This window comes from Galleria mellonella, unplaced genomic scaffold (assembly GCF_026898425.1).
Source record: "Galleria mellonella isolate WM207_F2 unplaced genomic scaffold, CSIRO_AGI_GalMel_v1 utg788, whole genome shotgun sequence".
In the NCBI taxonomy this organism is placed as follows: Eukaryota; Metazoa; Arthropoda; class Insecta; order Lepidoptera; family Pyralidae; genus Galleria; species Galleria mellonella.
Window position 1 is genome coordinate 415,397 of NW_026442154.1, and position 17,593 is coordinate 432,989.

General features: G+C 32.3%; 2 protein-coding genes across 2 annotated transcripts in view; both read right to left on the reverse strand.

Moving 5' to 3' along the window:
* Positions 1-17,593, reverse strand: part of LOC113520202 (uncharacterized) — a 200,708-nt gene that overhangs the window by 146,306 nt on the left and 36,809 nt on the right. The window lies entirely within an intron of this gene.
* On the reverse strand, positions 13,916-14,563 carry LOC128202216 (uncharacterized). The gene has a single exon (XM_052901678.1). The coding sequence runs from the start codon at positions 14,559-14,561 to the stop codon at positions 13,935-13,937; it is 627 nt and encodes a 208-aa protein (XP_052757638.1). The 5' UTR covers positions 14,562-14,563; the 3' UTR covers positions 13,916-13,934.

Genomic DNA, 17,593 nt, shown 5'->3' on the forward strand with positions numbered 1-17,593 from the left:
TTCTTATTTTATATGATTATCATAAAATGTTAGGTTATTTGCTTATATCAGAGTATATAATTTGGGCGGCGGTAGTCACTTACCACCAGGTGAGCTGCATGCTCGTTTGCCCCCTGTGTTGTTTTTAAAAAAATTGAAATTGAATAGTTTTCCTAAAGAAATATGTACTAAATAACAACATTTTGAATCTCCCATACTATCTTGACAATCATTTATTGGGTACAGAGGAATAACACCTGAGTCCTCAGGAATGGCAACGCATGGGGGGTATCATGGGCGAAACAGTATACTCTGTTATGTCCATGGTACTGCTCATGTCTATAGGCGATGGTTACCACTTTCCATCAGGTGGGCCGTCAGCTTGTTTGCCATTCTAAGTTGTATAAAAAAAAAAAAAAAAAAATAAAATCAAACGCGCTGTATCATTACGAGACCATAATTTTTTTATCATTTTTCAATACAAGATAATTATTTCAAATTCACCCTGTCTCAAAGAATTTGATAATTAATAATAATGTAGATCAGACTTTAAATTGTAATGTTAATTTTATTCTTGATAATAAATGATAATAAACCTATTTCAATATTTTCCACAATATGTATTATATTATGTATGAATGAGTTCCTTATTAATTAAAATAAAAACATAGCCCATCTCTTTCGCACGTACTACCCACAATGAGGTATTTACTACCTCATCCCACTCTGTCCCAGATTCCTAATTGCTCCCTTACGGCGTACCTTAATGACTTCCCCAATTTTCGCTGTCGCCAGGATTTTGTTTTTAAATGACTCCTTGCGATCTTGAGGCTTTTGTTCCATGTACTATCATAGCCCGAACCCTCTATATTGTTGTTATAAATACAAAAGTTTGGGAGTATATATATTGAGAGAGTTATTATTCCATTCTGTTTAAACACTTCAACAGTTTCCAATACTATTTAGTACATAGAAAATCCTATAGTAATACATATAGTAATTTACTAATTATTTTTGCGTGTAAAATCGTGGACAAGAATCGTAGTATTACAATAGATAAAATACAATACACACTAACAATTATTTGATACAGTCTATACCTAATACCGTGTGGTCTCGGCAAGTAATTTTCTTTTCTCGTGGGTGTCGTAAAAGGCGACAAAGTGAACTTAACAAGTATTTGTCTTTTAACATCCTCAAAGGCTAACTGCAGTTGCTAACCCGCCTGCCTTAGGCAACTACTAGCAAAAAAAACTGAACATAGGTCTTCCAATAGAGGGAGACCTACGTTCAGCAGTGGACAGTTAACGGCTGATATGATGATGATGATGATAATGATGATACATAACACGTTGTTTTGTATTTATATTAGAATAAATAGATGACAATATGTAGATATTTCAATCAAATCCATTTACCCATTTTTTTTTTCAATTATTTGGGAAAACTAACAGTGACAAAATAAAGAATAATACATAATATTAATCGAGGAAAACATTGAGTCAATTTGCCACCAACACCGTTTACCACAGTTTCGATTCAAATATAATACAAATATCTTAAACAAAAAAGAATAGTTAAAAATTATGTGAATCTTTTAGAGATTAGTTTTTTAAAAGTACTTGGGCGTTCATTAATAATATCAACATCATTTAATAAAGCGTTGTATGAATTCACAAGTCTATACAAAGGTGACCGTTTTCAAGAATCTGTACGACAGCGGCTAGTGAATAATGAGAAGTGAATTTAAGCGTGATAGAGTAGCTTTATTTTTTTTATACAACTTTAAATGGCAAACAAGTTGACGCCCCATCTGATGAAAGTGGTAACCGTCGCTTATAAACATGTGCAGCTAAATGATGTAAAGATAGGATTTATATATATATGTGTGCTAAAACCCAAACATCTGAATAATACATTTTACCAGATATTCACGTAGACGAAACCTCAGTTTACAGCTAGTACGAGTTTAATATGTAATTCATACCAATGTATACATTAATCGTATGTACCTACAGCTTCCTTGAAACAAGGATTTGGTTTCGGAAACATAAACGCTAATGCCCCTTAATGCATCTGATAAAGCCTTCCAACCATATCAGACTGATGGGACACCATAATGGACTCCTTTAGTTACTGATTACAAACTGCTTTGTCCATCTCTGGTGTTTAGTCGAAATTAACTGAATTGTACATTTTACGTCCAAGTTAAGAGCGTTCATATCTTAATATGACTATTTTAGGAATTTCTGTCAATTTTTAAATTTATTTACTCTGATTCTTTATCAGAACATATACATATAATAAAATCGCAACTATATACATTACATGTATAGATTGTGGATAAGAGATATTTAGAAAAATTTGGTAACCTCTCTTATTATTACTGCTTCAATATAAATGCTATATTATAGGAGACATTTCGTAATTCTTTAGTTTATATATTAAGTCTTAATAGAAAATAAATAATAAACAGTTTTAATGGTCTCAGTAGAAGCCAAAAAAATATTTTTCAGAACATTTGCTTGTCTGTCTATATATCTATATTAGCACCACGCAAAAATTACTGCACCAAATTAAAAATAAATTTATTAATGATGTAACAAAATTCTTATTAAGCTGTACTTGTAATTGTTACCTTGATCGTAAAAAAGTACTTTTAAAACTAAAAATGACAAATAAACATATAACTTACTATTATACTATTTACTTACTACCCCATAATACAATAAACGATAATGGATGTCGTTGGCAGTTCAAAAATTCGCTTTGGAATTCCGTTCTTTTTTCCTCGCCTGTCCCTGAACTTAGCGGAATTAATATATTAATTTTCGGCGGTCTGCTAATGCTGATGACGATAGCTGTATTTAATTATTTGTTTATTTATTGTTTATACTGTTTCATATTATTTATTTATTTAACACTTTATTGCACCAACATTACAGGATTTGTTGAAAAATTACGATAATTATTGTGTAGAACAAAAGGTGGTCTTATTGTTATGTGCATATTCAGATATTCTAAAAAGAAGTATATATCCTATTTAATTAACCAGTAGGAAACTGTATAAATATAATATACACGAGTATATATATATATATATATATATATATATATATGGTTCCTCCTCTCATCATATAGGCCTTTACTGTCCACTGCTGAACATAAGCCTCTCCCTTGGGGTCGTTCGCCAGTAGTTGCCACATTTGGCAGGCGGATTGGCAATCAAAATTAGGCTTTAAAAATGTTTTAAGAGGGACGCTGCTGCCCATCCCTCGCCCTCCGTTAGTCGCCTATTACGACACCCACGGGAAAGAAAGGCGTGGCCTGTTCTATACCGGGATCACACAGCGATGTTACCCTTATCGGTCGGGTATTTATTTTCGAAGATTTTAAAAGTATGTTATCCAATATTATTTTCTGCATAAGAAACTTTTAACATATTCTTTATTAAACCAGTATATAGATATTATAACTAAAACATTTAGATATTACTATATATTACTCAACCCTAGTACAAAAGCTATCTACTCGACCACTTCTGTCCTTCCTAAACTTCTACCGTATAGCAGCTGTGTTCGCATGGCTGTTTTTGTACGTTTGATGAGATATGGTAATAAAATTACAGGGTACCGAAGCATAACATCTGAGGAAAGACAATGTATGAGGAATATTATGGTAATTATAATGTATTTTGTGATAAGATATGTAGTGTTGTTCATGTCTATAGGCAACGGTCATTACTTTCCATCTGATCGTTTGTGTCACATAAGAATGTCTTTCAATACTTTTTCTATGAAATGAACATTATTTTTAAGACTTTCTTCTTCTTCATTTTCAACAAACAATTTCAAGAATCGACAATAAAATTTATCATGCTTTTACGAAAATTATACATTATTTAACTTTTACCCGCGATTTTATCCTATTGGATCCTTTATCCTACTCATGTCTACAGGCGACGGTTACTACTTATCATCAGGTGGGCCATCAGCTTGTTTACCATTTCATGTTGCATAAAAAAAACTTCACCCGTGTGATCAAAATATTTTGATTAACCAGAACATAATTTTATATACTTCTCCATCTATACTATGTGTTACATATTAAAGTTCAAAACAAAGAAAGTCGATTGCTTTGGTACCTCTGTCCCATTCGTGTTTCAACCGTGAAGCAGTTGTGTTTGCATGGCTGTGTTTCAGTTTAAAGGGTGGGATATGGCGTGAATTTACTGGGTACAGAGGAATAACATCTGAGTCCTCAGAAATAGCAACGCATGGGAGGTATCATGGGCGAAACAGTATGCTCTGTTATGTCCATGGTACTGCTCATGTCTATAGGCGACGGTTACCACTTTCCATCAGGTGGTCCGTCAGCTTGTTTGCCATTCTAAGTTGTATAAAAAAAAATCTTGGTACCATTAAAAGTAGTACCACAATAAGACAGAGTCGAGAGAAAATTTATTAGGTACTCCAAATAGGCTGTATGAGCATATTAGTAGATAATTTATGAACATGGTTCAACCATATTTGTTTGTATTTTTCTTAACGTTTTATATTCCTAATATGCCCAAGTCATGCCATGAGGTTGCATATAATGGCTTCATTATCATAATTTCACACAAAATAAATGAGGTCGATTCGTGCTTCGCCTCCACTAATATTACTAAAAAACGCGGCCTGTCATCGAACTGTTTTTTTTTCTATACGTATATAAAGAGCATTCAACTGAAGTTTGGTAAAACAAACTAATCCAAGTGACGGTGGGCTCGTCCCCTTACTTACTTCATTGGATTCTAATATGTTCGGCGAAATGTGGACATGTGACTGTAACGTTCGCGGTAATCAACAAATGATCTCTAACTACCCATACATTATTATAGTCGTGAGCATATTTAAATATAAACAACAACTTTAAATATTTTTTAATTAATAATTAAATTTTACTCTTACAGTGAGCTAAAATTTTAATCATGTTTTAATTCTTATTAAACTGCCCATTAAATTTTAAATTTTGAATATAAAAAAAAAATTTTAAACTTCAAAATGCAATATAATAGCATTATTTTAACATTAATATTTTAATTTGTTATAAAAACAGTTTTTAAATAATCATATAAAAACATTGAAATTTGTTTGTTTTCGGAAATTGATAGTTAATTCAAATGTTATCAGACTACGGTATGAACACACTTAAAGATTCGCCGTGCTCTGTAATTTCGCTGCCATACCATGCCCACCCCTCAAACTGAAACACACCATGCACATACAACTTTACGACAAAAACACGAATGGGACAGAAGTACCCATGCAGACGACCTCCGTACAAACTCTTCTTACTTTTACAAAAGTTTAATTAAAATGTTTTGTACACACAAAATTTGCGTAATAAAATAACCAAATGACAGTGAAATGCGTATCAAAACGGTCGCATGGTTTGGAAGTATGAACAAAACAGATATAAACGGTAACTTTTTGATATTATGTTTTTTTTTTATATCATGAAAGTAGCAAATAAGCATACAACCCATCTGATGGTAAACGGTCACTGTAGCCTATGTACACTTGCGACATTAGGGATGTCACGTACGTGTTGCCAACTCTCAAGAAACGTTAATAAACCCTTTTTAATAATAATTATCATCATCATATCAGCCTTTAACTGTCCACTGTTGAACATAATCTTCCCCCTTGGGGGGTTTTGCCAGTAGTTGCCACACCTGGCGGGATGTTTTAAGAAGAACGCCGCTACTCATTACTCCTTTAGTCGGCTCTTACGATACCTACGGGAAAGGAAGTGGTGGCTTATTCTAATAATTATATTTACATACTAGCGGCCCGTCCCGGCGTCGCACGGGTGGACATTTTTAACATTTCCCTTCACTGCTCTGCTCCTATTGACCATAGCGTGATGTAAAGTATACTATAACCTGCCCAGGAGTATGAAGAATAATTGTACCAAGTTTCGTTTAAATCCGTCGAGTAGTTTTTGTTTCTATAACGTATGTTCGTTCGTAGACAGACAGACAGACAAAAATTTTACTTATGCATTTTTGGCATTAGTATCGATCACTAATCATTCCCTGATAGTTATTTTGAAAATATATTTCATGTACAGAATTGACCTCTCTACAGATTTATTATAAGTATAGAAAATAAATACTGGATATATAACTATATATGTATAATTTTCAATAAATATTATTCAATAAGGCAACGTAACCGATAATCAAAACATCTTATACTCTCTTATTACTTTAAAAAATATGGCATTCGTTTACTTTACCAAAATTCCTGATTCGCTGAAAGAGATATTTAAATATAAGCAAATATTTATACTGTAGCTAAACGATATTTTATTTTGTATTATGTAAATATTGTGTGTACATGCAAAAAATATCATAACAATATCTATTGAGATATATATTAACAATACCTATGACTTTACAATGTTAAATATTTAACTGCATAAAGTATCTTTCTTTTCACTTAAGAGTTTCCTCTTGTCGGTGCAAGTAATTCATGCATCTTCTTCCAGCCACCTCTATCCCAGGCCATATCCTTGATCTCCCTATACGACATGACACCTAGTGTTTCTTTTATCTGTCCCATGTAGTTATTCCTCGCTCTGCCTCTTCCTCTTTTGCCCTCTGTTTTTCCTTCTACTATGCTCTTACAAAAATTGTCATGTCATATAAGGTGGCCCAGCATTTTGCCTCTTCTTCTTCTTCTATTCTCTATTATTTTAATTAATGTTCTTTTCTATATAAGTATAGCTTATAAAATTGCAAATAAACCTACTGCCACCTGATGAAAAATGGTAAACTACGCCTGTAATTATGAACGGTACCATGGATATTATAGAATACACTGTGTCATTCATATTACTCCTCATGAATTGTCATTATTAAAGACCATAAGCCACCATAACTTGTAAATTCACTGCCATAGCCAACTTTTCAAACAGTAACAAAGCCATATATAAGCACAGGTTTTTTAATGGATGATAATAGAATGGTAACCTTGTCTGCGCTAAGGTATACGCTAGCGAGGAACTAATAGGGGATGATAGGTGAGGATAAAATAGGTCAATTAGCACATGGTGACGAATTCAACAATAAATCAATCATGATGATTTCCAGGGGGAACCGCGTCGACGTAGACCTGATAGCAGTGGAGTTGTAAAACTCAATTACTAACAAACCTTTCTCCCCCCTATATATATATGGTACAGTTGCATGAGGGTAGAGATATAACAGGAACAGAGGCGAGAGTGGTAAATGGAAATACGCATGAAATCTTATAATAATATTCCGGGCAATAGATATATTGAATGTCCCTTTCAATAAATCACAGATAAAACGATCACATTAAATTAAAATGTCGAATTTTAAATGATCATGCGTAGGATTTGTATTTTATTCATTGTATTCGACCATAGATTTTTTATCTATGGATTCTCGATATATCAAATAAAAAAATATAAAATTGTTAAAAAAATACTTTAGATACATAAATCAAGTTATTTATCGTGAGATTTACCGTAAGACTTACACATTGATATAAATTGTCAACCACATGAGGTAAGATTAGTTTTTTTCTTTTTAATGGATGATAATGGAATGGTAATCCCACCCGCGCTATCGGTATACACCGGCGAGGCACCAGTGAGGGATGATAGGTGAAGGTGAAATAGGTCAGTTAGCCCATCATGACGAATTCAACAAGAATTGTTCACGATGGTTTTCAGGGGGAACCACGTGGAGGTCGACCTAATAGGGCATATTGCTAGCAATGGGGCTGTCAAACACCATTGCTAACAATCCCATTCCCCCGAGGTAAGGTTAGTTAAAAATGCCAAACACGCAGGAAGTATAAAAAATAAGAAGTATTTTTGTAACAATATGGGATGGACTTAGACATATGATATATAAAGAAGAAGAGAATGTAGTTAGAAAGGTATTACGTATGAATGTAGATAATTATAGTGTAGTAGAGTGCAGTAGAAGACCTAAAATGAAGTGGATATACAGTGTGGAAGATGACATAGCCAGAAAGGAAGTGGTTGTGACTGCAAATAAATATAAATACAGGAAAAAGATATTATGCCGACCCTTAATAGATATAGGAAAAGAACAGGGATAGATTGTATGAAAAATGATATAGATAGGAAAAGACAGGTTACACCGACTCCAAATAAATGTAGAAAAAGGGAAGAGATGTTGTTTATGACAATAAAGCTCTTTGTTTTTTTCTTTTTTTTTTTTAAATAGACATTTTCGCACAATAAATGTTTTAACTACACTCCAAACTGGCGCATAAATCAATTTTATAGTTTTTGCGTGATGTTATTATAGTTCTAAACATAAATCATATTCTAAAACATTTTTTGTTCAACTAACATAGGCATTTTAATCCTACGGTAATGGTACGGGGCGGCCACGTATGTACCTAATTTATTGTTGTTTTTTATTCTCATTTTCTCCTTTTAAATTTTTATTAACCGTAATTCTAATAAATACGAACATCCCTCTATCAGATAAATAGTCGAAATATCAAAAAAAAAAAAACATATATCATGACTGTAGCGGATAAGCAACTATATTTGAATGGTTGTGTTTGCGTTTATAATTTCAGGTAGTTTTCCACAAAAAACTGACTTTATTTGTATCAAAATAAATATGGTTTTATTTGCTTAACGGATGCTTATGTTTTGCGCTGTGGATAACTATAATTAGCTAATATGTTATGTAGTAAATGTAATTTAATATGTATTCAATGTTGTAAAAAGCTGTTGTTATCCCAAATAAAATAAATAAATAAATAAATAAAAACTTATATTTTAATTAAAAAAAAAACAAAAAGGAACAGTTTTTTTTTAATTGAAAACAAACTACTGAACCGATTATAACAATTTTTTATGGAACTAATTTAAAAGCATATCCTTTCAAATAAAAAAAGAATTTTCAAAATCTATTTATATCTGATGGAGTTATGAGAAGATGAAACAAACATAAAAAAAATATACCACCGAAATGAGACACTCCTACTTTTTATTTAAAGTTAATTAAAAAGATGGAATATGGCAGTAAAGTTAGAATTAAAAATCTTCAGTAAAAAAATTAAAAGTTTTGGCAAAAAAATTAAAATGGCCGCGCATGAGTGGTATCATGGGCATATGGTTTTTATATTAACAAAAAACATTGTTATTCTGTGAAATGATCTTCATGGTATTACTTATATCTATAGACGATGGTTACCAGTTTCCATCAGATGGCCCGTTAATTGTTTACCATTTCGAATGGTATAAAAAAACTTAATTAAAATTTTAGATTTAAGATTAACTTTTCGCTAATGAAGAATACCATTAACATACTAATTTACTTGAAGTATCATCGTTAGGTTCTTTCCTTGCTATATTATATAAATAAATGACCTCACGAAATGTGGATTAATAACTATTACTAATGTAAATGTGAGTTTGGAAAGATCACGTTCTAATGGCTGAACCAATTTGAATAACATTCGGAACACGGATGCTTTAAACACTTATAGATGCGAGTAAAGCTGCGGGGAACAGCTAGTAATCTATAAATGCCGTTGACTACCCCCTTAATAATTCAGTCCAGATTATAGTCCATATATTGTTATTTTTTTACTAAATTACTGTCGTGATTCGCTTCCACTAATATTACCGAAAATTTACTCTATAATCAAACGAGTGATTTGTTTTCCTTTCCATTAACGATATTTTGTATTCCGTGTTATTTATTCTCATTCGATTGACGATCGTTAAATTTGTTTATTCAGATTTGTATCATTATTCCATTTATTAGTTACTCTTTCAGTTTATTTAACGTTAACAGAACAGACAAATCATCATTATCGTGTTTAATTACACGCAATGTATTTTTTATTTTTATTTTGACAACATTGTAATGATGTTACTATATTTTACCCATGACTTAATACGCGTGACTGAGATATATTCACGGAGCGGGATAAAAATAGTCTATGTCTTTCTTCATTCTACATATATAAATAGTGTTTATATACAAAATTTTATAATGGTCAGTTAAGCTGTAAAAGTACCAAGAAGGAAAAAAACAAACAAACTCTCACATTAATAAAATTAGTAAGGACAAGAAGGATATAAATAAATAGTATTATCGTAATTATAAAACTGTTGTGTTGATTATAAACTAAAAGCTGATCTATAAAACTATTGTTTTCAATTGGTAGTAGAGAGACGATATAGAACGAGACAATGCTATGGAGAATTAAAGTGGTTGACATATTTATATATATTTTTGAGGGTACAGAGAAATAACACCTGAATCTTTGGGATTGGCAACGCATGTATCATGGGCGAAACAGTATACTCTGTTATGTCCATGATACTGCTCATGTCTACAAGCGACGGTTGTCACTTTCCATCAGGTGGGCCGTCAGCTTGTTTGCCATTCTCAATTGTATACAAAAATATCTCTCAAATAATTTACGATCAAGATTTAACGTGACGCAATTACAAGTAAATAGTATCTAAACTTGACTTTTATTGCTGACGTTTAAAGTTTGCTATAGCTCTCAAAGTCTATCAACTGAAAAGGCAGAGGACCGGCCTTATGTCGAATCAGAAATGGTAGGTAAAGGACACAGATCTTGGAGTGAAGACCGCATACAGATCTTTGGAGCGCGTAGTGCCGTCCTCTTACATAATCTAATGGCATTAGGAAAATTGTAGAGAATAGTACATGGTTGTCGACATTGACATATAAAGACTATATCCAGCAGTAATCATTTGGCTCACAAATATAATTGGAAAATTCCGAAACTGTAGAGTTTGTTTTATTGATTCCGAATGTGATAGAAGAATAGTAAAAACCCACCATATGCTGGTTATTATTCATACTAATGTATCTTAATATCGCTTTATATTTATATTTACTACGAAAATCATACAGATAGACATATATAATAGTCAGAGCATATTATGGCCCGAGTAAGTACCTGAAACAAAGAAAAAACCAATAATTAGATTACTGTTGAAATAAATTTTTGGATATGATAAAATAAATAAGTTCTTATAATTTAAAGATAAAATAATAAATTTGAAAAATGACAAACAATTTTGAATATATCTACTTTAAAAATGTGGTAAATTTGGTGTTATGGGTGATCATGAGCGGCGGTAATCATTTACCATCAGGTGAGTCATAAGTTGTTTACCCCCTGGTTAATAAATAAGAAATTTGATGACAGTATTGTCTGTTTACTCATATTATATTTGTATTGTAACATATGACGTGCCAAAAATGTAATGAAATTTATTACATGGCTAATAAAGAAAATATGAAAAAATATGATAATATTAACCTTTCACACTAACACAGCGTCGTCAACTGTTAATACGGGAGACCCAATTTTTTTTCCTCGTTTTACGACACTTTTTTTTGGGAAACATGTTTACTTTCAGTCGTAGAACACTCTCTTAATAGGATGCTAATGAGTTCTATTTCATCCTGTATATAAAACGCGTTTTTATAAACCAAGATCTCTTTATCACAGATTTAGAAAAATCCTATTTCAAAAAGTTACGCCATAAATTTTATTCCAACAAAATTCTCGGATAAAATTTAAATTGCCTTACCTATATTAAATTCAATGCATAATATTATTGTTTCCGCAACTCGGCAGCTGACTTTTAAATAAAATTAAAAAGCATTATTTAAATTATGTTCGAAGTTGAACTGAATTCAGTTATAAATGTAAAGACTTGATAACTTTAAAACTGCCTGAGAAGTAGAAGTTTGAAAATAGATGAAAAGAAAGTACACCACCATCATCGACATATCAGCCATTATCTACCCCCCCCCCCACTTCCCCATAGACTGCATTAAGAAACGGTCTCAAGCCACTTGTATCCACTGATTCTCTATAATGCATTTGAGGTCGTCGTTCAATCTAATGAGGGGTCATCCAATACTCAGTTTGCCCGTACAAGGCCACCACTTAAAAACTTTTTTCCCTATCAGTTATCAGTTCTTTAAGCTATGTGATCAGCCCATTACCAATTTAGTTAGCTTATTTTTTGGGTTATGTCTGTTACTTTAGTTCTCTTGCGGGTATCCTTATTTCGGATTCTATTACGCAAAAAAAGTCCGAGCATAGCCTTTAATATAGCATTGAAGCTTTTGTATATGGGTAAACGTATAGGATAATGTTTCGGTTCCATAAGTTATTACTGGCAACTACCAGATCCAATCATTTTTATTTATACCTAAATCTCTGCCGAAGATTCTTACCACGCTTGGCAGTCGAGTTGGCAACCACAGTTAGCTGCGGTTGCTAACTCATCACTACATCAAAACATCACAATAACCCTAATCCTTGGGTTTTGGTTATGTTTTAAGATGACGCTGCTGCCTATTCCTCGAACATAAGTTCCTTTAGTCATCTATTAAGATGCTCTCATCCCATGGGGAAAGGAAGGGGTGACTTATTCTGTACCGGAACCACACGGCCTGAAAACGGGACATTCCAAAACGATCATTTAAATATCGATGAAACTGCGAAATCATTATATCGATTTTTATTACCAGTTAATAAATCCCTATTTGTTGTTAATGTTAAGGCACTGTTAATTAATACGAATATAATGCGAATTACAACGATAATTCACTCGAATGATTTTATAATCGTTAAATGACGAGAATATAACAATTATTTACGAGTGAAATCGCTGCGGTTTCCGTTACTGCTTTTTATGTGAAAATTATTTCTATTCTATTTTGTGCGAATCTGAATACTAGCTGCACATTGCGATTTACGTTTAAATATGAATAATAACAGAATTGAATATAAAAGTCAGAGTTTTGAGAGAGGGTATTTTAATTGTTATTGTTTTATATTTTAACAAAGATATAGAACCTATCAATCTACTAATCATAATGTGCATTGATTTATAGAGAATATAGAAGAAGAAAAAAAAATTAACTAAAATAAATTTTGAGATATTGCAAAAAAAGCGATTAAAATCACCATGTATGTTACGGCATAGAATAAGCCACGTCTTTCTATTCCGTGGGTGTTGTAAGAAGCGATTAAAGGAACTTAAGGTCAATAGACAGGCAGCAGAGTCCCTCTTAAAACATCACCAAAGGCCTGACTGCGGTTGCCAACCTGCTTGCCAAGCGTGGCAATTACTGGCAAAACTCTTCCTTATCAGGAAGGCCTATGTTTAGCAGTGGACAGTTAACGACTGATATAATAATAATATCAAAATCAATTCACAATCGGCAAAGATATTGCATAATATTATACACACAAAAAAACATAAGCCAATTGAAATTTACTCCTTTTGATGTTTTAAAAATTATATTTGTTTCATAAATAATTAAACCTTTTTATAGAACAAATTTAATTATTTTTAAGAAAATATAATTAAAGTTAAACTGCAAGGGTATACAAGCCTTATCCTACCAACATAATTGTACCTTTTTGCAAAACACAATCGTCGTAAGGACGCCGAAAATGCATATTATATATAATGAGATCATTTTATTACTATGAATATTCAGTATATGTCAATTAATTATTATTTAAGTAAATACCTAAATAATAATAATAATACTTAAATGATATTTAAATATAAATATATTTAAATTGGATTAATTCATGTCTAAAGGGATTCAAATGAAATGATTTAAAACATTTAGAAATTTAATAAACAATAACATTATTAAAACTATATTTATTTATAAAATAAAATTGTGGACATCTAAAAATTACTTAATACTACATCAAAATATCGGCAATCATTCGATATTTTGTATTTTACACTGTCATATGTATTTTGTGTAAACCAAATTAAAAAAATACGTTTCTATTCCATCATCGATATGAGTCTTCGTCGTGATGATTAAAGATTCATGTATTAAATCTTATTTTTTAATACTAATTGGAAGATAACAGTACTGCATTGGGAACTGAGATTGTAGAATTAACAGCTACCGTTAGATTTCCAAAAGGAGTAGGATTCACGCACCCTGCAGGTCGAATCCTCCCGTATCCCCAACAAATATTATTTAACAATCGGATGGGATCTAAATTTTCGACCTCCCATCTTTCTGGTTCTAAACTATTCCACTGCCATTCTCCTTCTAAAATAAGCGTCGGTGTTCGCGGATTCCTTAACCTGCTGAACTCCCTCGCGGAATTTCTCATGAAACGACTCACTCTCTCTCTAAGACATCTATTATAAACTGCATTGTTCATCGGCATACGCCTTCTACATTCAGTTATAGAATTCCCTTGAGCTTCGCACCTCAAATAGTCTGCTTGAAGATAAGGATTCCTCCTCATCATGTTCAGTACACAGAACCTTGGGCCGACATTCAATCCATTATTTCGGAAATAGTATCGCACTAACAAATCAGAGCCAAGATTTGTCACTATCCATGGGAACGTTGTTCTGAAAAACTCCAAATCTTGTTGATTTGTGAAATCTGAGTAAACTCGTATCACCCTTTGGCTATATACAATTGGTAATAATAAAACAAATATTAATTGATATTTCGACATCACGTCTGACCAACCAAGCGTTCACTTGTACTATGAGTCGAATGTTATAATTGAACCAAAGGTTGTTGTAACTGAACATTATACATAATTGCATTACTTCTTCCTGATATTCTGACAACATGCACTATATGTTGATTCGCATTCCGCAAAGAATACGGAGTGATGATAAATATATAGGTACGACTAAATGCCTAACGTAAGTCAATGTTTATCACTTTATTGTGTATATATCCAAAAATATATATATAGTAAACTTCTAATAACAGGTTACACTGTTTGCTACCATAGTATTCATTCTTATTTTCTTAGGAAAAATGTACAAAAGTCGTCTGTGCGTACCCTGTATGTGCCCAACCTTTGACAGAATCCGAAATGAGGATATCCGCAAATGAACCAAAGTGAACGATACAACTCGAAGGATAAGCAAGCTGAAATGGCAATGATTTGGTTACATAGTTCGAAGCACCGACAACTGGTAGGAAAGAAAAGTTCTTGAGTGACGACCCCATACGGGCAAACACAGTGTAGAACAACTCCCCACTAGATTTAGTGACGATTTCAAATGCATTACAGGAAATCAGTAAATGCAAGTGGCTCGAGACTGTTTTTTTTTAGCAGTTTATGGGGAAGGCCTATATTCAGCAATGGACAGATAATGACTGATATAATGATGTTGATGGGTACCTTTGTCCCCATCGTATTTCTATCTTTAATAAATTACCTGACAGCGAATGAACATACTGAGTACAACATCATAGTACTCAAAGTTGTATTTAAAGTTAATTAAAACAATTTAACTTCACCTTTGAAATAGGTAACATGATGATACCAGGAGAGTTACTCAAATTTTATCAACATGAAAACATACAAGTAGATGCATTATACGCATCCACTTTACCTATTTATTGTTATTCTTCTATCACACAAATCAAGGTTTATGAAATCCAAGTAAATCAATAACTGTTGAAATATCGGTCAAGCATCCGGGAGCCTTGACTGTAACAAATATTTTACAATTCGGACTTTCGAAAAGGTAGTAGATGTTTTACTAATTTATAAACAAGAGTACAGTTTAGGAGCCTTAATTATATTTAAATAAAGTCACTTGTTTGGGTAACTCTGTCCCGTTCGTGTTTCTACCGTGAAGCAGTTGTTTGTATGACTGTGTTTCGGTTTGAAGGATGGGACATTGCAGTGAATTCACAGGACACAGAGGTATAACACCTTAGTCCTCAGGAATAGTAACTCATGAGAGTATCATGAGCGAAACAGTATACTCTGTTATGTCTATGGTACTGTTCATATCTATAAGCGACGATTTCCACTTTCCATCAGGTGGACCGTCAATTTGTTTGCTGTTTTAAGTTGCATAAAAAATAGACATAGACGCTCGATTAATTAATATCGTACTAATATTACATGAAAGTGAATTTGTTTGTTACCTCTTGATGCTTTAATAGTTTGAAATTTGGTTTACAAATGAGAATTGAAAGGTTCTTGACTGTCGATCCATTACGGGTAAACGCAGTGCAAGAAGACCCACCACCCTTCCTTTGAATGAAATTACGATCTCAAATGCATTGCAGGGAATCAGTGGATGCAAGTAGCTCAAGGCCGTTCCTTATGACAGTCTATGGGGAGGCCTGTGTTAAGCAATGGATAGATAATGGCAGGAGCATGGCAATAGCAATGATGATGATTGGTTTACACATACTACGTATATATGAGATGAAAAAGGACATAGACTACTTTATCCCGTTAAATCGAAATATCACAAACACGCAGACGAAGTCACGTGTGAAAGCTAATTATCTATAAATATGAATTCTCACAATAGTTTGCGTTCAACATTACGAGTACTATTATGAATTATGAACTGAAATCATAGCACTTAGAACTAATAAAGCTGGCAGCCGCCTAATTTACATACAGAATACGTTATAAATTTACATATAATGCACTGTGAACGTAGGCTTTGTTGTAATTAATTTTAATTCACTATTTACTAACTATACCTTGTGGTTTTTCTTGTATTAATATATTAAGTACCCTGTTAGTTAAATTAGGACACAGTCTGTTTGTTTACAAAATTTCATTGAAATTCCTTCAGCAGTTTCTAGTTTAAACGTGATTGAGTCAAAAATCCAAATAACTTTACAAAGTATCACATTTATGATGAATAAAGTAGGATAACACAGCTAATAAAACAATATCAATTTATGACAAGGTACTATTTTCATTATTAAAAAATATTTATTCAAGAAATAAATATCCCTAGACATATTACGGCGTCATCTAGTATCAAACTGAGCAGAACATATACTATATGAACCAGGTAGCTGAAAATCAAATATTAATATTGGATAAAAATATTTTTTATATTATACATATAACAGGCTTTCCTCGCTTAAGCAGGTATTTTTTGTTAAGTTTAGTAAGCAAAAATAGTCAAGAAAAGCTAAGAAATAAGATTATTTTATATTAATTTATCGTCTCTAACTCAAAGAATCTGAGTCAGTTCAGATTGCGAACTTTTTTAAATTCTAAAAATAAGACTCACGTACAATAGACCCGCAATTCAAGATAAATTCGCGACGGTCGAGAAAAAACGAGAAAAAAAAAATCAACAGTGAAATTATAAAAACGTTCCGCTTATTTCCACGCCCGGAAATAATTTTCGCGGTCCGCCCTTTTCACTTTTCCATTGTTCTCATGTAAATTTTCGAGAGAAATAATAATCAACATATTATTATAATATTTCGAAATTATATTTTTACCTATTCCATTGTCCGTTCGTTGTGACACTGCAATGGTCTGCGCAAACGTGAGACAGTTTATCTTCAGATATGTTTTAATTCGTTTGCCTCGTTTTCTCATCTACTTAAGTACGACGAGTGATAATCGCTGACTTAAATTTTATAATATTTGTTATTTACTGTATATTATGGTTAAATAAAATTCTAAAAATTGTATCCTGCAATGAAATGTGAATTTTTATTTTATTGTGCTAACACGATGCTTTACTTAAAGAT